The sequence below is a fragment of the Tyto alba genome, unplaced genomic scaffold, assembly GCF_018691265.1.
Source record: "Tyto alba isolate M040663 unplaced genomic scaffold, T.alba_DEE_v4.0 Super-Scaffold_13, whole genome shotgun sequence".
NCBI lineage: Eukaryota > Metazoa > Chordata > Aves > Strigiformes > Tytonidae > Tyto > Tyto alba.
In genome coordinates, this window is record NW_024881275.1 from 12,226,959 (window position 1) to 12,253,546 (window position 26,588).

At 42.1% G+C, this 26,588-nt stretch overlaps 1 protein-coding gene across 1 annotated transcript in view; it reads right to left on the minus strand.

Annotated features, from left to right (window-relative positions):
* Positions 1-26,588, minus strand: part of SVEP1 (sushi, von Willebrand factor type A, EGF and pentraxin domain containing 1) — a 129,882-nt gene that overhangs the window by 20,136 nt on the left and 83,158 nt on the right. Inside the window, exons 29-43 of the mRNA XM_033001540.2 lie at positions 23,878-24,001; positions 23,184-23,354; positions 20,898-21,071; positions 17,733-17,852; positions 16,782-16,958; positions 15,907-15,991; positions 15,400-15,591; positions 13,274-13,441; positions 10,700-11,372; positions 6,523-9,302; positions 5,096-5,321; positions 3,951-4,106; positions 1,972-2,035; positions 1,078-1,251; positions 28-201 (exon numbers count right to left, since the gene is read on the minus strand). Of these exons, the coding sequence (XP_032857431.2) occupies positions 28-201; positions 1,078-1,251; positions 1,972-2,035; positions 3,951-4,106; positions 5,096-5,321; positions 6,523-9,302; positions 10,700-11,372; positions 13,274-13,441; positions 15,400-15,591; positions 15,907-15,991; positions 16,782-16,958; positions 17,733-17,852; positions 20,898-21,071; positions 23,184-23,354; positions 23,878-24,001 (5,458 nt within the window). The remainder of the gene's footprint in view (positions 1-27; positions 202-1,077; positions 1,252-1,971; positions 2,036-3,950; positions 4,107-5,095; positions 5,322-6,522; positions 9,303-10,699; positions 11,373-13,273; positions 13,442-15,399; positions 15,592-15,906; positions 15,992-16,781; positions 16,959-17,732; positions 17,853-20,897; positions 21,072-23,183; positions 23,355-23,877; positions 24,002-26,588) is intronic.

Genomic DNA, 26,588 nt, shown 5'->3' on the forward strand with positions numbered 1-26,588 from the left:
AATGTGTCAGGCTGTGAAACCAGTTACCTTCACACAATGGCAGGGGTTTACTCCAGCTCCCATTGGCAAGACATGTGATATTCTGGGGCCCAACAAGATGGTATCCAGAGGTGCACACAAAGGTTACATTACTTCTGTATGTGCTTCCCATAGAAATGGCCTCTGCTTTTTCTACTGAGGGATGCAGCCCACAAGTAATTCCTAGGAGAGGAGAAAACTTTTTGGTTTTATACAGACAACAAAGGCTATTCTGTCTACCTGTTACATACTCTCTGACAGCTCTGTTCACACACCGAATTAATGGAAAGACGGGAAGAAAGACAGATCCCGAGTGATCCAGAATATTTCTTCTGAGCAGGCCAGAGGCTGCAGTTGCAGTCTCCTTTGCTACCTGTACAGTTGAAGGTGATCTCAAGATGTCTCCAAGAAAAATGAGAGTAGTTAAGAAGGATCATCTTGTTTCCTGTTCCACACTTACTGTGGAGACTGGGCAAATTGGTCAAAGGTGAGAGAGAAGAATGCAAGGGGTAGAACTATGACATCACCATAAGATGGGAATTGATTTATTAGTAAAGACTATAAAATCTTGACGTTCTATTTATAAGATGTATGAAATAAGTCATAAATCCTTCTTTCCATGCTCTCACAATTAATCACCTTCTGCTGCACAGAGAGCCAAGATTTGATCCTAGGGAGCAGAGTCTCGATCTCCAGACATACAGAGTGGCCAGGATGTATTAGCCTTGGCATGGCAGAGAGGAACCATCCCAGCATATGATGTCCAAGGCCCTGCATGCCGCTGTGCAATGCAAATCAAATACAGCAGGCCACGCTCCTCCCTTGCTGGCCTGAGCATGAGTCTATGCATGTGCCATTTTAATGTGCCAAAAGGAGCTCCCTTCATATCAGAGAGGAACTGCCAGTGACAACTTCTCTGCAGGCTTTTCCTCTGGCTCCTCCTGTTACAGCACTCCAGCTGGAGGGGGAGACTGGGAGAGAGCCAACAAAAGCACTCTCTCAGTCTGTTCCCCAGCTCTCCTGGAAAACTGCCACCATGCTGCTCTGCTTGCTACTTACGTGTGCATGAAGGGGCGGGGGGGCTCCACTTTTTGTCAACGTGGCAAATCCTTCGGCTTGGTCCCTGTAGCTCAAAGCCAGGGTCACAGCTGTAAAAAAGCTCACTGCCAAATAGGAACTCCTCTCCCTGAACAGATCCATTTTCTATCATGTCTGGGGGTCCACATGATACTCCTGTAACATAAGGAATATGTTCTAATTAGACATAATGCATATGGCCTGTCCTGTTCACAACTCCTCCACAGGTTTTACTCAAAGAAACTGGGAAATAATACACCATTCATCTGGGCATACTCAGATCCTTACTCCTGAGTTGCAGAACAGTATCATGCTTGACGCTTCTAATTCTTGCTAAAAGACAAAAACTATTGTTGCTGTGCTGGCAGAAAGCCTCGGGAAATTCCACTGTTGGCACTTACAGCCAACAGCTGAAGTCCACATAAGTATTTATGTAGACAATTCCTATTTCGGTACTGCAGTCAATAGGCATCAGACATCTCACAGAAGTGAAGTACCTTTGAAGAATGAGTATCCATAGAGTTACATTTGAGGATACTAAGTACCTGTGACTTCTGGCAACTAATGTGTTCAGAGGTCCTCAGTAACCCCAGAAATCATGACCACAAGTGCCAGAACTATTTAACTTGGAAGCTGCCTGCATAGCTTTCTTAGGGATACAGGAGCAAGGCAGAAGGTGTAGTGATTTCCTTCACACTATTACCTGCACACACCAGCAATTTTGCAACTCTTCCAGGCTGTTACCAGTGGCACTTACCAAAAATTCTTAGGCAAATGCAGACAGTATGAGTTACAAAGCAAAACAAGCATTAGAGTTTTCTGTTGTGTAAAATCACCCTTGACCAACATTAAGTGACAAACTCAGGTGGAACATACTTCTGCACACCGGCACCGTGCCACTCCAGAGCTTGTCTTCTTGGCAAGTCCGTTCTCCATCACCCTGTGAAACAAAAGAAAATGCTTAAAGAACAACTTCACTTAGTCAACTCTTTTCTCCCATCAATTCCAGTATTCAGGAAGGCCAGGACGTTCACCCTTCATGTGCAACCCACATAAAGAGATAGTTAAATGCTACAGCCCAAGTCTATTAGCAGAGTTAAGGGTAGAACTCCTTCCTCCAAAGTGATAGGTATTGTTCATAAAGCAAAAGTTTGTGGGGCCCATTAGTCAGTTCTGTCCTTCTCCCTGGAGTATCATTTTTCTTGTCACTTTTACAACTCTTGTTCCCAGGAATGTGTTATGATGACAATTTTTCTCCTTCCAGGACATACTCAGAGAAAATATAACTATCATTTTTTTCAACAACAGTACAATTTTGTGTTTTATAAATGTAATGTACTGATTTTGACCACATCCCAAACACTCATTCTTTAAATGTGCCTATAAAGAACGTTATTTCTTTCTTATGTACAGGCTTTATATCCAGCCTAATAGCTCAGGATTTATTTCTTATTTTATTCCAAGACATGGAGAACAGCATCTAAATTTGTCTCTTGAAGTAATGTACTTTCATTACAAAGCAAACCCATTGACAAGGGCAGCTGTTTGACATAAGTGTTGTATGGCATCACACCCAATGGACTTTGCTTCCCAAAGATAAAAAAAAAGCAGGACTACTCTTCAACAGGAGGGAGACAGATTGACGCTAGGTGGCAAAGATGGAATACAAAGCTTGGAAGGACTTTTTACTGTATGAAAGCACTGGCTTATTACCTCCCAGAATTACTCAAAACATCAATTCTACCTATCTGTCTAAATACCAACCCACCTCTCGACCCTCAGTGATATTACATACATGGCAACATAATGAAAACTAGATTTTTTTTTAATCTAAACATTCTCTAAACTCTCCTTACTTTTGCACTGACTGGGTGAATTCACATGCATGAAGTTCTTAATTTGTTACTGGTGTTCCGACAGTACAAAGGAAGCACAATTCTGCATTCTGCTTGGTACTCACAAAACACAGTGTTAAGAGCTAGACTCTGTCCTGAAGACAACTCACCACCTCACGTCTCTGGACACGACTGTGCCCTACTCTGACATCACCTGGGGATGGTGGAGGCCATGCTGTGCCTCAGCAACATACCTTCTTTTCTGAATTTATTTCAAAAGCTGAGTGCAGCTTTTGAAAACGTACCTGAGGCAGCTCTGAATTGGCGAGCCTGATAACAGGACAGCAGTGCCACTCCAGAGCTCAGGCGGGGATAAAAGCCCAATGCTTACAGTAGGAACAATGGACAGGAAAGAACTTTGTTCCCTTCTCCATCAGAGAATAAAGCTGCCATTGAACAATCCGGAATCTCTCTGCCTTACTAAAACAAGGTGTATCACTTTCATACCATCTAGCAATATTATTGAACTGAGGGCAGTGGAGTTTACCAGGAGCTTTGAGTCTGAAAGGCACAATGCAGCAGACATAACACTTGGGACATTATGAAATCGAGGGAGGAATGCAATCTAACTCTGGCCATAGAACCAGTTCAAGAGAGCAATACATGAGAAATTAACTCTTCCATGATTTATGGTCACAAGCATATGTAACGCTGTATTTGCAGAGGGCTGAAACAACCTTCTGTTAAAAGAAATACAACACTGAAAGGTTATCTGCTGAATATGTATCTCTGAACAGGATGCTTATATTTGCTTCAATTATACACTTAAGTAATTCAAGGACTATCCTAGGCATACCAGGAGCATACTACAGATAATAACAACAGCAGCAGATATTCAACTTCTGTGGCAGTTAAGGGAATATATCAATATGAACAGACATAAGGCACTCTCAGTCATCACATAAGAACTGAAAATTGCCAACTAAATGTTTAGATTGCTAGATATTTAAGCTTGCTTACTTGTAATTCATAGCCAGAATCACATTTATAAAGAACCATGTCCTTGTAACTGTATTTAGTGCCAACCATAAATCCGTGCTCTGGAGACTCTGGGGTCCCACAGGACACAGGAATGCAGATGTCATCAGAAAACGGTGGCACCCAAACGCCACTCTCCTGAAAAATAAATGTAATTACAAATGTGAAGGCACCACTTCATATACACAACTCCTATTTAAATGAAAAAGTGAGGAAAATCATAGTAGAAGCACCCAATGGCTGTGAGTGTACAGATGTGGTTAATGCAATATCATCTGTGCAATTCTTAATAACACTCAGTAATTTAAGTAACATTTTAAAGATGTCAACATAGACTGGAGCTCAGCTTTGGCAGGAATGTTCAGCTTAGACTTACAAGACAGAAGGAACAAAAAGTAAATGGGGAAGTAGAAACTTGGAAAAGCAAGTTCACTCATACAAGGTCACCTAATAGTTCAGGGAACACATCAGAAGAATTAAAACAGCTTCCTGACTCCATGTTCTGCACTTCTCTCCAGGCTGAATCTCTAAGTGCTTCAGCTGCCTTCCCAGACTCTCTAAGGGAAGTATGATACCTGAAGAGACAGCTTTCTTCATGTGAGCAGACTTACTGACTTTAAAGAGTCTATTGATAAGCTTAAGTCAAGGCTGTCCACACCTAATGTGACAGGAGGTTACTAGCAGAACTGATGAGGGTGTTTGCTCTTTAACATACAGAGGATTCAAGTTTCTACAGCTGCACAGTGGATTAAAATGTGTGCTGCCTGTTATTCTACAGAAATAGAGCTCTGCACACAATCTCAAAATACATTAGAAATCTTGGGCATAAATTTTTAAGACCTCAGACATGATTTATGCCCTGAAATGTGATAAAATGAATGTTTTTCTAAAGGACAGCATTAGTTTTTGATGGAAGAAGGAATCAATAATTTCTAGTTCTGAAAGTCTATATATGGAAAACTTTTAATTGCTCTTACTGGGCAACAAGGAAGTATATTATATTTTGCAGTCCATGCTTTAATTTTTTTTTATGTGTGCAATTAAGGGCCAAAAGCTAATGAGGGCATGAGGAGGACTCTTGAATTCAACAAAGCCAGCAAAACAAACCAATGCAAATAACACTATACCTTGCATGTAGATGTGCTTGCTCCCACCAGAGTATAGCCTTCTACACATGACAAAGTGATGTTTGTATTCACAGTGAAGTTGTCCCCAAGTGCAATTACATGGGTGATATTTCCTGGGAGGGGACACTTTCTGGGACAACAGGAAATACTTTGAGGAGACCACTGTCCATCTTCCTGGCAAATGCATACATCCACCTCTGTCACCATTGTGTAGCCTTCCAGGCATCTGCAACACAGCATGAAGACCTGACCACAGAGACACAGCTAGGGATGAGCTAACCCCTAAATTACAAAGTCAGACAGTAATTTTTCAGCATTAGTTTTTCATAAGCACACCGTAGGATTTCTCTATTATTTCAAGGCAACTTTGTAAGAAGCATGCCTGGACTGAGTTTATTCTTTTGCAAGAGCTAGAAGCTTCAGACATCATCTCCAGCTGTTTCATGCTGCTGCAGCACCACAATGGGAAGTGACTTGGTGGCTTTAGCACTTGGAGGGTACTGAGCACTTTACTGTACTTCTGCACTACCCTTCCCTTTGCAAGGAGGGCATTTGGTTAGGTAAGAAGTGTGTAAGCTCCAAGAAATTCTAAAGCTGATCTCAAGTTCTTCCAAGAACAAACCAGGCCTTAGACTGACCACAGGCTTAGACATTTAAGGCTGATTTGTTCTGTTTCACATAGTGCCTTGCCAAGAGCGACTCAACTAGCTTGCACAATTGCTTTCACTTGTAGAAAAGCAGACACAAGCACGCCCTTCACCTTATTAAAGATGCATGGCAATGACTGATACTGTTTAATTCATCCACATGCCATCTCCCAATTTTGTCTCATACTATTATTTGCTTTTACTGTCAAAAACACATCTCTCCTTCTGCCAAGGAATTCCTCACCTTGAAGAAAGAGATCTGCAGTGTGTATACTTCAGGAAATAAAAAAAAAACAAACCAACTTTTTCTGATACCCAACAAAGGAATAACTTCACATCAGCAACAGTACAGAAATGGGACAAAAGGGAGATCAGCTTTCTGATCTTACAAAGGCACCTGAGGCAGGAGGAAGATGTAAATCAGGTGGCAAAAGGGGAGAAAAACTGCACACCCTGCTGACTGTTGCTACTACCTGCTAAGAAAACCTGAATGTCCAAGATAAGTGTTTCAGAGAAGAGAAATGCAAAGGGGAATGAGAAACTAAAGGTGGTGTACCAGTGCAGCCCAACAGGCCAAAATACCTTGCTGGAGTTTTGACAGTGGTTCAAATAATATTTTACACATGCATGGGAACATGGACTTTGATAACCTGACCATGTGATAGGGCATAACTTTTCTTCCAGGTCTTTTAAAAACTTGCACTAACTGAGGGTGCATAAACCTTCCATCTTCATTCCTCTGGAGATGTTATGGAAACAGAATGGCAGCAGCATTCTTACCTGTACTGGACCTTGCTCCCATAGGTGTAAGTGTTCCCAAGAATCTCTGCATTTGGGACTGAAGGTGGTGGGCCACAGCTTAACAGCTCACAGCTTGGGTATGGCTTCTTCCAGACACCATTCTCCACACAAGTCAGTTCTGCACTCCCCTGCATGACAAAACCTGTCAAGCAGGTATAGATGATGGTGTTCTCATCTGCAGGGCTGCTCCCATTGATAAATGTGTTGGGGATGATGGGTGGAGAGCCACAGGAAATCTGCCCGCAGCGAGGAAAGCCAGGACTCCACTTGCCAGCTGCCTCACAGGTGACTTCAGATGGCCCTAGCAGTTTGAAGCCCTCCAGGCATTGAATCTGGGCACTTTTCCCACAGCTGAAATCTGTACCAAGAATGACCCCATTCTGAATCTGTGGTGTAGGACACAAACAGGGTAGGCAAGATGGAAGGCTTCCACTCCAGGTGCTGTTGGACAAACATTGCCGTAAAGGATTGCCATGCAGCTCATAACCAGGGAAGCACACATACTGGGCAAATTCCCCATAGGTAAAGCCTGAGCCATTCAGAAAGCCATGGGAGATGTCTTCAGGAGGTCCACAAATGACTGGCTCACAGTGTGGAGCTTCTGAATCCCAGGTACCATCACTCTGACAGGTAAGCGTAGACATTCCTTGCAGGCTGTATCCTTCATTGCAGTGATAGTGCACTTCCTTCTTAAAGCCAAAATCTGAGCCACTAGTTCTCCCATTGGCAAGAGGCAGCGGCACAGGGCAGGTCACAGCTTTGCAAACTGGAGCAATTCCACTCCAGGTTCCGTTTGCAAGGCAGACTCTATTCCTGTCCCCATCTAGCAGAAAACCTTCATTGCAGCTGTACTCTGTATGTCTCTGGAATGTGTACTCCTCTCCAGTCACCTGACCATTCTCCAAAACTGGTGGTGGGCTGCAGGAAACAGGAATGCAAATCGGTTCACTGCCACTCCATTTCTGGTTCTCTTGGCAACTCCTCTCTGTGGGTCCATTTAGCTGGTATCCAGGATCACACTCATAGTAGACAACACTCCCGTACGTGTAGTTTTCTCCTCTTATGTTCCCATTCATAAGCTGTGTAGGTGTGCTGCACGTTATTGCATTGCAGTATGGAGCAGTGTCACTCCACTGCCGACTTGGCAAACACAGTCGTGTGTCAGACCCAACAAGCATGAACCCTGGCTTACAGCTGTACTGCACTGCACTACCAAGTGTGTTCTCTGTGAAATGTAAAAAGCCATTCTCTGGGGGTGACAGCAAGGTGCACTCTATTGAAACACAGGCAGGGGCAGTGCCGTTCCAAGCCCCATCTTCTTGGCAAGCTAAAACAGGGTTTCCCAGCAGCTCATAGCCAGAGTAACATGTGTACAAAATGATAGTTCCAAATAAGAAAGTGGTGAGCTGCATTGCACTGTCCTCCTTGAAGGAAGTTTTGAAGTCTTTCAAACTGTCAGCCAGTAACATATGTGAAAGGGACGGGCTCTCTGTAACACTCTCCTGGTCAGAACGCCTTTCCCCATGTCTCACCTGCACATACTCCCCAAAGTCAATGTGAGGAGGCAGGCCACAGTCTGTCGGGAGGCAGGTTGGTGTGGAGCTAGACCAGCCTGATTCTTCACAGGTCTGCATGGCAAGGCCAGACAGCTGGAAGCCTGGCACACAGCTGTAAATGACCATGGCCCCATAGCTATAATCTGCACCCTCCACAAAGCCATTCTCGATGGGCTGAGGGGGCTGGCAATTTATGGCTTTGCAGGAGGGAACCTCTGTACTCCACTCCCCTGTCTCTAGGCATCTCAGCGTTTCCTCCCCTTGGAGCTGGAAACCTCTATCACAGGAATACCTAACAGTTTGCCCATAATGGAAATTTGTGAATGAGTATTTGCCATTGAGGATCTTCTTAGGCCTTGGGCATTGAATAGGTTTGCAAGATGGCTTTCCTCCAAGCCACTGGCCATCTTCTCCACAGAGGATAGTTGTGTTCCCCACCAGTTCAAAGCCTGGTTTACATGTATAGAGGGCTGTGCTAAGGAAGGTGAGGCCCTGCACATCAACAATGCCATTCTGAATTTCTTCTGGTTGGGGGCACTCCACAGGAATACATTCTGGCAAAGGCAAGCTCCATGAGCCATCAGCCTGGCATCTGATGGTAGACTCACCTTTCAGTAAAAACCCATCCACGCAGATGTATTTCACAGTGCTACCAAAACGCAGAGATGAAGTCAAGGGGTCACCAAAGGGGATGTATGGGGGTGCAGGACACTGTACAACCTTGCAGAAGGGAAAGGAATCATTCCATTGTTGGGAAGGCAAGCATTTCAGTACAGAGGAGCCATGCAAAACATAACCCTCCTTGCAGGAGAACTGTACAACACCGACTTGGTAAGACACTTCCCTCAAGACCAGCTGGTTTTCTGCTAAGGGTGGTTCTGGACATTTTGTTGGCACACACTTTGGACTTTGTTTTTTGCTCCATTTCCCAGACTTCTGACATGTCCAAGAAACATCTCCAATTAGCTCATAGCCTTCATCACAGAAAAACTCAACTTTGGAGCCCATATCAAAAGTTTCTCCCTTGGAGTACCCATGCTGGATGGGTGGTGGTTTTCCACAGCTGAGGGGAACACAGTAAGGAGGTGATTCACTGTACCATTGCCGATTGGCTTGGCAGATAAACACTGAGCTCCCAACCATCTGGTAGCCAGACTCACACTGATAATTTGCCTGATTCTCAAAGAAGCGTCCAGTTGTTTCCTGCAAAACAGATAAGATAGGGACATGTCTGAAATAATGCATGATTGGGGCAATAGGAGGCTGATTTTATTTCTTCTGTTCTCTTAGTCTAGTTTCTAGACAAATCCCAGACAGAAGTGAAAGCTGTTTGCAAAGGAATGAATGCAAATAACTGACATGGAATGTCTTGCCTCAAATGATGCACTTTGCTGTCAGGAAATGTGAGAGCACCATCAAAAGAAAACAGAAAATTCAAGGCTTAAAAGGTACAAGTTAGAAAGTATTTCCTCTGCTCTTCCCCTTCCTGACCCATGAGGCCGAAAGATTTGTAGACAGGAAGACAGAAAAGAAATGGGTCAGGGGAAGCTGCCATGAAATGGCCTATTGTTGTTATGATTCTTTAGCTTACAGGTGTATTCAAGGCTGGAGCCCTCAGATGTACTACTAGTAGGAGATGTTTATAAGTGCCACATATGCAGCTGCAGGGTCTTGAGCAGGCAGCTGAGGAGACCCTCAAAGCTGCAGGCTAAGCTCTGACTGAGGTATTAAAAAATGTGTCTGACTGGAAGGAACAGCTGGAGGAGAGATCCTACCTAAGGAAGACAACACAGAGTGATACACACTAATTACAGGATGTATCCGTGGAAGTCTGAACAGAAATTGTCAATATTACTGATGGAAGCCCATGTTGGAACTGGGATACAAACCTCCCCCCACTCCCTCTAATTTTCAGCAAATGTAGATTCCATGGTGGCTAGACTTAAGGAAGGAGGATGTTCAGGAGAAAAATGCTTTAAAAATTCAAAGTTAAAGCTTTAAAATAGTGTTTTTGATTTTCCTTATCACAGTACTACCCTTGTGCATCATAGCACAACACAGGTTACGTAGTTGTTACAGGATTACACTGACACAACTTCAGGCATTGTTGCAGTGTAATTTGATATGGAAAGGGTCGTTCTGACCAGTATAGAAGTGTGCTTGCATCAAAAGGAGAGAAATTATCCCAAGGTGATTTATGCATTGCAAATCAGATTTTTTTCATAGCAGTGAAAAGATCAAGGCTTATTAACTGGCAACAGTACTTCAAGTGTCTCCAGATGGCACTGGAAAGCCACCCATGGACCAAACAAATGAAGAGTAAGACATTAAGGTAATCAACTGATTGTCATACAGCATCTTGAGTCTCCTAACTGAAAACCCACTTAAAGATAGGAAATCCCATGGAAATGTCCATGTTTTTCAGACACGGTTCTGCTGCAAATCCTCTACTTTTTCCCTTTGTTTATTCCATCCAGTCACGTGCTTCCTCAATTTTAACAGAAGAGCAAAACAGAAGAAAGAAAACCCCAGTAGCAGCAATTGTGAAGATATACTTAGTTTGCTATTGTACTAGGCAGATGAGAAAACTCATTCTGTACCTTAATAAAGCCATTCTCAAGCTGCGGTGGTTCTCCGCAGGACACTGGGTGGCATGTGGGCAAACTGCCACTCCAGTTGCCAGTGGCCTCACAGGTCCGCTTCTTCTCTCCCTTGATGTAGAACCCCTTGTTGCAGCTGTAAGCCACCACTGCTCCAAAGCTGTAGTTGGCCCCACTAGCATAGCCATTGTTAATGTGGGGAGGCTCTCCGCAGCGAATGGGGATGCACTGGATGCTCAAAGGAGAAGGATTCCACTGGCCCCCTCGAAGGCACTCGATCTTGGCTGAAGTGTTCAGAACAAAGCCTTCCATGCACTTGAAGCTCACGATGGAGCCAGCTGCAAACCTGGCTTTACTAATGGACTCCAGGATGCTGTACGAGACGGTGGATGGCTTTTCACAGAAATCAGCAATGCAGTGGGGCATCTCCCTGCCATCTGGAGGCACCCACTTCCCTTCTGCATTGCAAAGCAGCTGAGAGTTATCAGCCAGGCTGTAGCCATCTGAGCAGAAGTAATAAGCTATATCGCCAAAGAGGCGGTGGCCACTCTCTGGTGATGCATTTTCCACATGGGGTGGTTCATCACAGGATACTGCCAGGCACTGCTGGTGGCTCACACTCCACTCACCGCTGGCTAAGCACTCTATGGTTGCAGGGCCAACTAACGTGTAACTGTGGATAAGGAAACCACATAGGAAGTCAAAAAGACAAGCACTGTCAAATGCTACCTACAGTTTCCTGAAGCCCCAGTAGTACAAGCTTGCTTGCTAGCACCCTGGAGGAATAGGATTCTTTACAAAAGCTATGATCAACTTCAAAAGGAAAATCTTAAAGCCTGCATGTATGTGGGTGAGGTATCACAATGAGGGATATCCCAGCATACCTTCTGTATACTGCTTCTCTCTTGACTGTCCATCTGATTACCACTCCTGAAATTCCTTTGGTTGAAACTACTACAACAAAACTAGCATTGTGCTGTGACAGCCCATATGATCCTTAAAGAAATGATTCTCCTCCTTTTTAGAAGAACTGAACGGAGAATAAAGGGATAAAAAATCCATAAAGGCCTTTCGAGTTCCTGTATCAGCCCTACCAATCTATTTTCACACTTGCAAGCAATGAGAAACCCAGAGATGCTCTTGCCAATAATGCATGTGCAAGTTCTGTAACAACTTCTTTCTAAAAAAACACACTGTAAAAATTGTTATAAAAGCCAATAAAAAAATTAGTGCCAAGTTAAAAAAAAAATAATCATCTTTTACGATGAAATTCTACCACATGATTACGGTTAGCGTAGTTGTATTTCTCTAATCTGTCTCTGGGATGTGCTGACAGGCATTACTCCATGCTGCTTATCACCCCACTTAAATCCCTGCTGCTTAAACATGCAACAGTATAGTCACAGTACCTGCGACTTTCTTCTTCCTCGGTTTTTATATCTCTGTAGCATGCTCTCACAGAAAGCAAAGAAACAATAACTACTGCAGAGTTCCCAGTGACTCCTTTCAGCTGCATGCTGGAAACTGGTTGTTCAGATTTTGATGGCAACATCTGTAAAAGTGCTTTGTCTTGTTTGAAGGATTTGTTTTCAAAGCCTCATGACTGGACTCCAGAAAATAAAAGTCTATTATGTGCCAGTGTATAATATGATCCACTCTATTCATTGTCACAGACAGATGTGACCCTCTTCAAATGCTGCTATCCTATCCCATCCCACTTAAAATGCTTGCACATGAAAGAGAAGCAGCTTTTAAAATAACAGTAAAATCAAGAAAACAGAGTAAGGATGCTTCAATTATGTTTCAAGTAATATTACAAAGTCAGTTTATAAGAAAAATGCTGGGTTATCAATCTACCTTTTTAAATCAACAAGGAATAGAAAATCCTCCAGCCACTTAGGGTCTGACCTGGCAAAAGCTCTGCACACAAGCTCTGCCTTTTGGACAGAACACTTTCAAGAAATTTAATGGCACTGCTCACAGGCTGTAAAGATAAGCATGTGCAAAGGTTCTTGTGGGATCAGAGTCCAGCATTATGCTCAACATTAAAACCGAGCCTCATCTTTGATGAAATATGGCCTGAAAGGGTCACTAAACCGAGTAGACAGAAATCAAAGAAAAATAATGCACCTCAATAAATGAGGAGTCAGAGTTTTAAGGAAGCAGAATTTAGAACACCAGAACAGTTCTTAGAACACAACAAACAGCTTGCTTATGGCCTGAGGAGATATTGGAAATTCTTTATAATTAGGGCCTTGAGTTTACCACACAATTACTAGTTCTGCAGTAACTCCAAGGGAGAGGGCTTCTTACTGAATTGGTCTATCATTCTCCATGACTCCTCTCCATTATCCTCTTCTAGATTGTAGTCAGTTACTGTGAAACTACTTTAAGAAATGCCCGTGTCCCATACTAACTTGACAGTTGACAAAAAAATCTCCATCATATTTCACTTCCAGAAAGTTAAGACAGAAGCAGTAAAAATGAATTAGTGTTAAGTTATAAAGGACTTGTGAAGCAGTGCATCAGTTTTACTCATCCTGACTATTAGTCCAGTAGTGCTCATCTACATACCCTTCCTTACACGTGTAAGAGACAGTGTTTCCAAAAGTAAAGTTATTTCCATTGATGACCGCATCTTTGATGGCAGGAGGGGATCCACAGGAGACAATGTTGCAAGCTGGAGGTGTGCTGTTCCAGTTTCCTGAAGATGCACAGACAAGTATAGAAGGTCCCTGAAGGCTGAGACACAAAGATCATTATTAAGACTGCTGTTTCAGTCCCGGTGAGGAACAGAGAGGGAAAGAGGTGCTTTGCTTCTCACTGATTTCCTGGCCCCAGTGAAACCAAGGGGAGTCTCTCACTGACTTCAGCAGAGGCCAGAATCTCACCCTCCATTCATGAAAGAGCACTGCTGATGCTGTCAAAACAGCTGGTCTTCAGATTATTTTGAAGAGAGAGCTGGTAGAATTCAGGTGGGGCCTCAAAGCACTGTGCAGACTCACACATAACTTCTGCTGTAGTTTTGCCCATCTTTGACCCACAAAAGAATGCCATGGGGTGCTTAAATATTTATACGCCATCAACATCATGCCAATCTTGAGACTTGCAACTAGGCCTCAGTCTGAGACCTGATTCACTCAATGGCTTAAACACTATCTTCACTCAGAAAACTGAAGGAAAATCTCCAGTTAAGGTTTGTTTACAGAAAGGCATTCAGTTTCTTTAAGAGGTAAAGGATTTTGCTTGAGTGAGTTGCCACATACATTTGAAGTTGATGGTATTTTTTGGTTTCCTCAGCTAAGAAAACAGCAGTGCATTGGTAGAAAAGGTGTGACTTGGTTGTCTAAAAAAAGGCATTCAACACCACCCTGAGATGCCCGGTTGAACCCCCTGGCCTCCAGCTGCTGTGTCAGCTGGCTATGGATTCCCAGTAGGTCCCATGTCATATCTGAGAGCCCTACACAGGGGTGTCTGATTCCTTACAATTTAGTCTCAAACAGTATTAGATCCCCATGTATAATTGACTGAAATGAGCTCAGGGCTTGATGGAAGAGAACAACACTGACCTGTAAAGCCCTTATAGATATGGCACAGGCCCTTGTCAGGGCCGTGGGCTGTGCCTACCTTTGGAAATATGTTTAAGAGAAAAACCATGTAAGAGGTGCTTGAAGCAAGAGACTGGTCTGCACTTAGGTCCAGAAATAATGCATTAAAGGGACACTGTTTAGGAGGGCTTCCCCTGGAGTGGTGACAACAGGAGAGAGGGTTTCTCTCACTAAGCTATGCTAGACAGTTAAAGGGAAAGAGTCACAACTGATGTGGTATTTCCTGTCTGTATGTCCTAAGTTCATGGTCAAAAACCTCACTGACATTGGCAAAAACACTGTCTGGTTTAGTGGGGTACAGGTAAGCCCACACTGTGGATCTATGACTTAACACTACACTGGACTACTGCTGAGGTAGCCATCTGTATTAAGACAATTAAAACATTCACCAAATGAGCACATCTAACCTGCCTGCCTGTACCTGGACAAATGAATTTTTAAAGCAGAAAAATACACAAAAATTTCAGACCTAAACAGGTCCATTTGAGACTACTTATGTCAGAGTAAATCTCCCAGACGTACAAGCATATATCAGAAGATGAAGAAACTTGCACTTAAGGCCACATCTCTGGATACAGCATTACTGTATTCATTTTTAATTGCAGCATATTAAAAATGTGTTTCCAATATAATTACTTACATGAAACAGAATAAAAGCCTAGAATAAATAACTACTACAAAGAGTTCAAGGAGTAAATTACTAACTTCCAGAAGATTCTTTCACCAAAGCAATCGTAAACAATAGCAAAAATAGTATTGGGTATGTGATAAAGCTGTAGGGGTATGATAATCTTTAAAGACAAATTAAAACTTTCAAAAATAATGACAACTATTTTTCTGAATATTATTGATGGTTAAATGAAAGCATTGCACTTATACATATATAGCAAATCCTGAATGACCTTCTTCAATTGCTCCAATTTAGGATGAAATACAGAGAGAACCTTCAAAAGATAAAGAAGGCTTTTAAAATTCCATGTTAATATTTTGTTTTTCTGAGCAACAATCCCAGCTTTATCTCTTTCAGACATAAGCTAGAACTTCTAGCAGGCGTGCTGTCTGCACTTGGCTCAGGAACGTTCCTGCATTTACCTGTATCCATTGTCACAGGTGTATGATACAGAGGAAAGGTAGGTTGTGCCAGTGAGTGTGTATTTTCCATTGCTGATATGCTGTGGGCTAGGACAAGTCACCATTTCACAGGAGGGGGGAGGATGATTCCAAATGCCACTAGCAAGGCACAGAATTTCCTTTTCACCCACCAAGTTGTATCCATCATTGCATCTGAGTTAGAAGAAAAGAACTGCTATCAAACACAGAGCATTTTATGGACAACATAATCAGCCATCCTTTTTCTCTCTTCATCCACACCTGCATATACCATCTTTCTCCACAGGGTACAGCGAGCTAGTACTGGAGTAAATATTCAGCTCTGCTAGTGAATAGCCATAGCTCTAACCAAACGTCTTTCCACTACTTTAATCCCATCTTGTTCCTCTCCTTCATTTCAGTCACTCTCTCAATTCAGCCATACTCTCATTTGTTGCCAGATTTTCAATCAATTATTAACACAGCACTTCAAACATACTGAATTCCTACCTGTACACCACCTTATTGTGGTATGTAAAATTTGAGCCCAAAATGGCACTGTTCTCTGGAATAACTGGACCACCACAGGATATAGCTTTAAAAAGACAGGATCACAAGAGAGGTTGATACAACACAAATAAAAAAGAAGAGAAAATCAGGATTTGTTTTGTTTTCTCTAAATAGGTTTGAAGAGTTATAAAGCCCTAGGTAACACTGGGTTCTTGACTAAGCTATAATTGGCATTTGGGGCTCTTTATCTGACTTCACCTTACTGAGAAATTGGACGAACTGGAAATAAGTAGTTTGAACTGTTCTACAAACCACATGCTTCACTGTCAAGAGGACTCCACATCCACTCATCCCTATGGATGAAGTAATTTTTTTTTTTGACATTGTCTTTGTCACTCCTTCACTTTACTCTGTTGCTTCACTTCATTAGTTCTGGTTTTCTAAAGAAACAATTCCTGCAATTGCACCATGTATATGTATGTGCACCAGCCTGTCCTCTCTGGTTGCTTTTTATCCACTGAAACACAGTTAATGATCTTTAAGACATTAAGTTCCTACAAGTTCCCTGAAAATGGGAGGCTGGGTGCAGAAGAAAGACACTTTTAATACTTGCATTTAAATTAGATGAGTCTGCACTTTTGATACTTTGGAGAATCTGCATAAAAGAGTACCATGATGAATAAGACAACTGCTGGAAAAGCTTCAGCTGGTGCTTGCATCTCTTAAGACAACAGAGACTTCAAGACTTGGACCGAAGTCTGATAAGACAGGTTTCATTAGCAGCTGTGGTCTCTAAGGGGTCTACACTACTACTTTCCCCCTTCCACCTCTCTAACAACACACGTTACAATATGCATTCTCCTTAGGAACCACACCTTTACAATACGGTATTGGGAGGTTCCACTCTCCAGACTCCATGCATGTAAGTTTAGTCACGCCTGTTAGCTGAAACCCTTCTTCACAGGAAAATGTTACTTCACTGCCAACACTGTAAGTGTCCCCGTGTAAATGGCCATGCTCTGGATTTCCTGGATTATGGCACTTCACTGGTTCTGAGGAGGAAGAGAGAAACTAACGATAATATAACTAAGTACCAGGTTTTATAAAAAAGTTGCAGGAGATAGCTTTGGGAATTTTCTGAAAGTAAGAAGGCAGAACACATGGAAAACACTCCTAAGTAGTTTACAGCCTTACCAGCTTTTCTCTGTTCTGTATGTAAGTGACAGGCACTGAAGACTCATGCAAATAAGCTAATCTTGATGTGGAAGAGCCCTCTGTAACTGAGTTTGCATTCACTGTCAGACGCAAACACATCTCACAGTCACTTTTCCCTCTGTGAGGGAAAGCATTCTAGCATGTTGATCTCTGAACATGAAATCTACCTTTTATGCCAATCTATGCCACTGTCTTGTCATCTTTGTGCAGTTACCTTGCTTAATGTTTCCACAGTCAGCTCAAGTCCTACTCAGATGCCTATATTCAAATATTCCTTCACTGCACATCTCTGTTCTGGGAACTGACACGCTGTGGCATGCAGCTTTTCCAGGTCTTCAGCACATGCACTCCACGTGCAAGACGATTTTGCACGTGCGTATGTCTCAAAGCAGAATCCCAATGATAGCTGTCTCCATATGAAGAGGCAAGTTCTCAAGACCCTTCATCATAGCCTCATTCACGTCAAAGTGACCTGGAGATGAGAGCCTCCCTAGATAACAACATCAATCCCTAGATATCAATTGCTGTCAACTGTCTTCCACAGTGGGAGGCAGGACACTGGCCTATACAGAACCTTGGAAACGCTAGCCTGATGTTTTTCTTTCCCATACCTGTGCATTTTTTACCATCTCCTGTGTAAGGAGGGATGCAAGTGCAAACATAGGATCCATTTGTGTTGACACAAGATGCATGCTCATCGCAGTCTGATCCGACAGCGCATTCATCAACATCTACAAAAAAGAAACACAAAAAAGATATCTCTAGGGTGTTATTTTTAATAAGTATCTGCTTTAAATTTCTGACTCACTGTCAAGAGGAATCACTTTAATTAGTAGAATTAAAAATAACTCCTACTTCAATTACATTTTTGATGCATTAGTAAAAATATTTAGTGTTTAAATTAATATTTATGCTTTCTATATAACTTACTTTACAGTATTGTGAAACATGAGAAAATCAGAGACAAATCCTACTAACCTTCAGTCAATGGTTCCACAAAAAATATCTAGTTTCCAAGTAGTAGAACAACAGACACCAGTGCAGATGTACTGATTTATAGTAGTAAAAGAACAACACATTAGTCACATGTGCTGTTACTAACAGTATAGACAGACCCTGCGAGGGAGGACTTCTGCATTAAACACTTGCTTGGGAAATCCTCCATATCTCAAGCTTCCCACCTGAAGACAGGAAAGCAGCCAAGATGGGAAATACTCTGAACATAAAATATAACTGATTAGAACCCCATCTTTGCTGAAGAGAATTACATTAGTCTAGGAATGAAAAGTGCCTGCAGTTGCCAGAAAAGTTAAAATGAGTTCTAAATATATTAGTTATTAAAATTAACTATTTGTACTATAGCACTGTCTAGAAATGTCAGTTAATGATTTATGCTCCATGTGGCTTGGTATTGTACAGCAAAAAAAAAAAAAAAAATCCCTCACTCCAGAATGCTTCATATCAGCTTTCAAATTCTGACTGTATAGGAGTGTTCTTGGTATGTAAACAAGTAATAAATTGAAAAAGGTCAAAGTATCTAATTGAAAAATGCTTGCATCAGGGAAAATTCTTTATATAAACTAGACTGTTAGAGAGAGATAGAACAATTCTTCCTTTAAAAGCTCTGCTACAGGACAGCTGTTGAACTAGGTATACCATGCAGACCTGTAGCTGGAGATCTTTGTCCATTTCCAGGCAAAAAAGCAACTTGGTTAAAAAAGCAATGAAATTTATTGAATTGGTGTGTTTATTCTTCATTGCTGAATAAGTCTAGCCAGCATGAAAAGAACCCAACAATGTTCTGAAAAAAAAAAAAAAGGAGTTTCTTTCTGACGTTCAGGATGAAAACTGTACATTAAAATCAAAACACTTGCCAATTACATAAGCATCAGAAGAATGCAAAGTGCTACCACAGCAGAACTGGAATGACTGCTCCTCCTGTAACATCTTAAAAGGCAAGGAACAGTGGAAGGACACTACGAATCAGATCCATAACAGAGCAAAAGGAATGCCCCAGGGTATAGGTGTACCAGGCTTTATTAGCATCTGCCTGGAGCATGAATCAGAAAGGTAAAGGGCGGGTCAGGGTGCGCAAGACACTCTTATTTTAATTTTCCCCTTAGTCTACTCTGCTTTATGAGAGACAAGGCAAGCTGGAAATTGGCCCACAGGGCTCTTTGTTCTCACTATCATGCTTCCAATTGTAGACGTCAAACTATTTGGACAGTCTTGCAGCCTCTGCTCTGAGCCTGCTCATCTTTTAGGCCTTGGTATAAAGTACAAAAGAGAAAAGCAAAGAGAGAAACAACAGACTGGATAGTCTGTTTGGAGGTTCTGAAGAAGTCCCGGTAGACAGGATGCTATGAGACCAGATGGATCCTACTCCAAAGTGAATTTTGGCAGAAGTAAAAGACTGTTGGTTTTTCTTTGGCTTGTCTTGACTGAAAAAACTATGTGCCATACCTACGTAGTCTACTCAAACACAAATCTTGCCAGGTTGTTACCCTGCAACTCTCATGTTAGGCATGACTTAGACTAAGACAGCAGCAAACCAAGTACAACTAGCTAGTGGATTCCAGCACGGATTTGCTGGAGACATGGCCCTATAAGAACAGTGACACTCAGTCTTCTGCATGCAAAACAACGCTGGTCTGTTTCACCTTTCAGCTCCTGCAGCTACATCTGTCACACCAGACTCAGTTGACCAGGAAGTAAGTTATGGTGTAGCAACTATGTGAACCTGTGTCTGTAAGTGCACTCTTAATGCTGCAGTATCTTGATGACAGGTGTGTGTGACTGACCAATAAATGCCCACAATGGAAGAAGGCTCTGACAAGATGGGCAAAGGTAATTTGCCCCTGAAGCTCAGGGAATAATGAGGGGTGTGACTGACTACTACTGTTACAAAGAAGCTGACTCAACACAAGGGGACAGTAAGGTGGCCTCTGTTTTAGGTAAGCAACTATCAACAGTTGAGTGGATCAACTGGTGGTGTAAATGCTTCTCCCAGAGTTCATTAAAAGATTGTGAATGTCTCCCTGTATTAGCCAGATCAGCAGGAGAAACTGAGTATGTGCGTCAGGCCAACACAGAGTATAAAAACCAGACAACCAGCAATGAGCTTGAGCTAGCTTCAACCCATATATTCATCCCCAGCTACTGGGGATGCCCAGTGTCATGATGGTGAGCGTATTGTAGAGACTGGTAATGGGAAACATATTGCTATTGTGATTGAACTGTGTATTGCAATTGTGATATTTTGCTAAGTGTAACTTGTGTTCATTTGTACTGTGTTATGGAGTATATTTTGTATCACTCTGCTAGATCAGAAATACTATGAGCATCAACTATCTTCAAGTAAGTAAATTTGGTATTAAACATTATGACCTCCACACATGGAACATCTAAAAGAAACTGGTCAGAGAGTATGCGACACTGACAGCATACTGAAGCAGAAGGAAATACATGGGTTAGAAGCACAGAGTGCAAGGACTCCTGGGCTAAATAAACATGGAAGGAGAAAGGCTGGGAGTGCAATGCAGGCTTATTTAGTGGGTGGGGCACATGATAGGACTGAGGGAGAAAGGTGCCAGAATGTAGTTCTGGTTTCACACAATGCTGAGCACGGTATTTCAGAAACGTGAACATTTTAGAGTGTGATTTCTGAGACTCTGGTCAGCCTTCACAATTTCAAAATGAAATCCCACCCAAACCCAAGGGCACAGGAGAAGTGTGAGATCACCAGCCCATGCAGACACATGTATAGCACATCTCACCAAGGCAAGATGGTGAAATGCTGTTCCAGCTCCCATTGTCCAGACACAACATCCTGGAGTCGCCCAACAAATAGTAGCCATTGTTGCAGTGATAGGTAACAGTACTTCCAGCAAAAAAGTCCTCAGCTGAATAAAATCCATTTTCTAAAGGTGGGGGCACGCCACAGCTGATTCCTGCAACATGAGTGCAAAGAGGGCACATAAATTAGCAGAGCAGACACAGATTAACTTCAGAATAATTCCACATGAGAGCTACCACTGGAGATTTTTTCTCTGCAACTGGAATTCCAACCACAAGAGGGCCCAAGCCTTTTCTGAGATAGCTAAGTGATTCCAGGTCTGGTGGAGGGTCTTTGTGGGCACTTGTCAATCAAAGACTGAGCAGAAGTCTCCAGCTCCTGCTATTCTGCTAGCTCTAGAGAAGACATCTGTGAATATGATCTAAGAAAATGCTCTTCAGTCACAGGACACTTCCCCTGATAATCAATGAGCCTTTGTGAGTTTTAAGTAAAAACGAAAAGTAAGTTTGCCTCCATGGAGGTTCCTGTTACTTCCCTTCACTGGAAAACAAGCTCAACGTTACCGTGTTTGAATGCTGCAAAATAGCTAACAGATTACTGCTAAAAGGTTACAGTACTGATCTGAGACCAGGGAGTGCATGAATGATGGAAAGATTGAAACTGACCTCACATACTACCCTGGGCATCACTTTGACTATAGTAAATAAGCCCTTCTGATTCCATCTGTGCCAGAAGAAGGCATCAACCATACCTGCCTGCTGGACGTTGCTATTTATTCTAGCAGAACTGCTTCTGTGCATCTTCATTTCAATCAAGATGACATGAACTTATTCCAACAGCTACACAGCTCATCTTTGTAACTACATGGATTGTAGCAACTCCTTGCTCCCCAGCCATGTGCAAGGAACACACAATAAGACACTGTCAAGTGTTTAGAGCCTGTGGTAACGGAAACCAAGTACTTGCTGTAGAGGGATAGAACTGAAGGGCCTGCAGCAAAGACAGGCTGTCAGGGGATGGGGACCTGTGGTTTTGGGTGTCTTTGCAAGAGGAAATGGATACTGGTGGGTAAAGGCAGTGATTACAATGAGCCTGTTTCACTCAGCAGCAGAACCTTTTCTGTACCACATCTTCTGCTACAAACTTCTTTATGCAGGAAATAGCTATCTTCAACCCACTTTCATTCATCAGGTACTTGTGGAACAGGCTGAGAAAGCTCGGTGGGCGAGTCTGGCCCCTCATTCACCCAGCATGTTTGTGGCAGGTCAATCCTGTTCTGTCCGAGCCCTCTGCTCAACAGGTAAAACTGCCTGACCCAATATAGAGAAATCAGATGACAATACTAAGAGGATTCGGGTGGCTTGTCGCTGATAACACACCAAGAAAGAACAAACCTGTCTCTGTCAGTGAATCTATGCTCTGCCCAGCAGGACCTGCTTTTGGGTAAATGCTCACATGCATGCTATTCTTTAGGAAGAAGAGGAGACAGATCCTGGATTTGTGCTATGAACAAATGAACAAAGAGGAAAATTGCATAAAATCTAGATCAAACTATTTTTAAGGTATTTTTAAAAAATCTGATAATTTCCCCAAACCACTGATCAGTTTTGGGATCATGCAATACCTACTTCTGGAGCAAATTTACTATTCTGCTGAAGTGAAAACTATAGTCAGCTCCAACATATGCAACTGCAGTCACATGTGCAGTCACAGCAGAGGGGAATCAAAGAAAAGGAGAAGGCAGGAGTAGGAAAACAGGAATCAAAGAACCTTGGCAACCTGAATGTATACAGTCCAGTTTATTAGAAGAAATCCTGTAAGTCTTGGAGCACTTCTAAGTCTTGACAGAAATATCTGCTGCCTTTAAAGAAATGACTCTATAACATACTAGCACTGAGACTTTTACTTCAAACCAGATGTTCTCAGTGACACTTAAAAATCACAGAGATATTCTAGAATTTCCTGTGCATCTTCCACGCTCCTGGTGCCACTGGTGAGGAAAGTTCAGAGTATCAGATTGCTGGTCCATAATATACTCATTTCTGCCACGGGCATTAGAAACTGACTGAAGAAGATGGCCGAATCCATCATGGTGTAGTTCCTGCTCAGTAAAACATGAGTTTAGTTTTAAGCATATATGTATATGCTGTAACATGGATGGATTCAAGTCCATCATAGCTATAGGGATAAACAGGCCATGAATAGTGATGGAATCCAAATAAAAGCTAGGGTTTTCTAATCCTGCCAGCCGGCTGAGACAACTCACTTTCACAGCGGGGAAATGGCCGTGTCCACTGTCCCAGGTTAAGGCAGTGTTGAACAGAGTTTCCCACTATCTGGAAGCCTGGGTCACAGGAAAGGCTCACTTTTGACCCTGGCTTTACATCAGCAGAAGAGGCCCGCAGATGTGGTATGGATCCTTGCAAAGATGGACAATCTGTGGACAAAATATATGCATATAGTAAGAGATACAGCTATGTGGTGAAACAAAGAAATTATCTGATTGTTTGATCCTGTGTAAGTTTATCCAGGAGAAAGCTTTGGGAATTGTTACGTATGTTACGTCCTGCTTGGGTTCAAAGGGTTTTGAGAATCATCAACATATAACACCAGAAAAGGAATCTGTAGGAAAAGAAGTGAGGAAGCAGTAAGTATTTTAATGCTATCCAATTATTAGCAGAATATAAGATAAGAAAAACTTCTTTCTGACCCAACAACACCTTCACTCTCTCCCCTTCTCAATTCGGGAAGCAATAAATCTCTGTCAGAGATTCCAATGAACTTTTGTTACAAAATCCTGGAATTTGAGGAATGAAGGACTGCATGTTCCAACTGTCAAATTATCAAAATAATTTATTGAAGGTTAGTAGGGCAAAGGCTGCAGGCTAGCATATTTGACCTCATAAAAGAATCTTATAATATTGTTCAGAAAAAAGGGGTCTAGGAAATAAAGTTCTAACCAGCACAAAATATACTCTTGTAATCTATCTTCACTCTTCCAACAACTCTTGGCAGGAAATCCGGCCAGGCTAGTACATTTCCTTTTTGGAGTTCTTCTGGACAGGATGTAGCCAGGGATTTTACCTATGGATTTAAAACAGGTGATTAGGTGTTTAAGGACCATGTAGGAAAAGAATGTAAAAAAAATTCCTTCCATGCCTGCATGCAACACTAGAACAAATCATTGAACAAGCGATGTTCATCCTTTCTACCACAAGAGGCTTCTGACTGAACTACTTGTTATTCTGTATTTATAAGCCAGCTAGCTGTGGACAGGCATGTACTGAGGGAATTATCTAAAGGAATACTTTTCATACAAGCAAAGTATAAAGCACGGTGCTTGAAAAATAATTGCATCTGTTAGCATGAAAGAAAAATGTATTTATGTCATGGAAAAAGGTAGATATGAGAATGCAACACAAAGAGAAAACGATGTATTTGCAGAAATACATCAAATAGGAGCCAAAAGGAACTTAAAGATCTGCATTCTGCAAGATCTGCTAGCACTGCACCACCATTAAGGAACAGAAACACAAAAAGGAGCAGTTTAATAAAAGCAATTTGTTGTTTTCAGGACATGAGTTTTGTCAGTTCAATGCACTAGGCTCCTCAAAACACTGCAGGCAAGGCCTACCCACACCAATACTGACAGCAGTACTGGAACTGACTTCAACCAAAGCAGAACAGGGCCATAACTAACCATGTACTGAATTGTATAGGCAAACTAAGGATAGGAGGAAGAAACACACTCTTAGATCAAAAGCAGATTAATATCTTGAGAGCAGATCTGGTCAAGTATCTTTGATGGGAAAGTTTTCCACTTAAACATAACTCCTCTAACTGGCACCACTAGGGGTTTCTTTTGTTTCTTTTGCATTCTTACTACAAGAAACTGAAATGCCCATGGGAATCCTTAAGCTGTTTTAGTATTATATTTTAATGTAAAAAAAAAAAATTCAGTAAGGTAAAAATGTTTCTATGTCTTCACTGTGGCTCTGAGAATCTATTAAACACAGTAACATTATTATATATCTGGCCACCAATAGAAGGAACTTGGGGACTACAACTCCAGATGGCACAGCACTTTTAAGCTATTCAGACACCAGTGTAAATTATATGCAATAGTAGGAATACGCAGATAGGCTCTTAATGATGGGATGTCACATGAATATTCCATAGTGATCCTTTGGAAGGAGCTCAGATGTCCCAACCCCAACATTTGTAAAAAAGGCAGCCATCTAGTTCCACTGGATGCTCAGGGAGATTTCTGCTACATAAAAGTGTTTTAAAACTGTGAATGAAAGACCAGGTCTTTGGTTTCATTCTGCATTGCCTTTGTTCACTATAACTCCAGGAGCAGAAAGGAAACATAGTGCCAGAAGGTGACTGGGACTATGGTGTATTATTGCCACAGTACTCACCATTATGCTTCTCCCTATCAGAGCACATGCAATCATATCTCAGCCATGCAACTGTTAAAAAAACCATATGTACTCTGAGGAGGACAAATGCACAGGAAAGGGGATAATTAAGGATTTCCTCTTCTTTTAAGATATCAGAGAAGGAAGTGGTCTATGGAGAAAAGATGGTTATACAATTAAGAGAACGTGTTAGTAATTAGGCTACTGAGACTACTTCCTACTCTTTGGCTCTTCTATGCTGGAGGGTCATTTCAGTAATTCCCTGGCAGGGAGAAGGGAATGTTTCCTTCAGCAGCATGAAAAAAATGCATTTTAAGAAGAGCAAAGATGAGCAGCTCAATGGACTGCATAAGCCTCAGCACAGCCAGCCTACCCGTACAATACACCCAGCATGGCTTTGGAGCACAGATAGCTGGTTAGAAAGCATGGGTGTGCCCAGATCATGCCAAACAGTCGGAAAACCACCTTCTTCAGAAGGGTGACTGGCTTCTGTCAAGCCTCAAGTGGATGAAATCTACTACCAAGAAAACTGTGCTACACTCTGTCTTTGTGAGCAAAGAAGGTACACCATGAACCTCAGATTGAATTATTCTCACATTCAACCAGACTGTTGGTTTACCTATACAAAGTCAGTGCACAAGTGGATAAGCAACTAAAGTACTGGGCAACACATTTTGTCACCCCTTCCTTTATGGATGAGATTAGGAAGGTAAAACTTACTGAGTAGTTACAGATGGTTACAACACAACTGATAACAACAGATAATGACAGGGATTTGCTATCCCAAGGTCTGAGTTGAATGAGCTGAAAATTTTATAGGAAGCTTACTTGGCTCAGCTCCCTGTTTGGTCTCACAACTGCCTTTTCAGATGAGTAATATGGATGCATAAATGAATGGCAGGATTTTCTTCCTCATTCTAACTGTATTGCATTTGAAGCAAATGATAGTTTTATCAGGCCTGTCATTAAAGAGAGGTAACTACTGAGAAAGACTCAGAAAATCACACTGAACCTCTTCAACAGTGTGTCCTGTAAAATCACATGTATACTTATCAGCTTCAAAACTGCTAGTGAACAAAAACCTGAAGATTTGACTTGGCAATACAACAACTGGTGACTTTAAAAGCCAAGAACAGTAGCAGATTGCTGGGCAGTTCTGAACCTAACAGAAATCCAAAGTAGCAGAGAAGAGGAGAAAGAAACAGAGGAGGTATCTGGATGCTGGAAGCAAAGACTCTGCTTTACTTCTA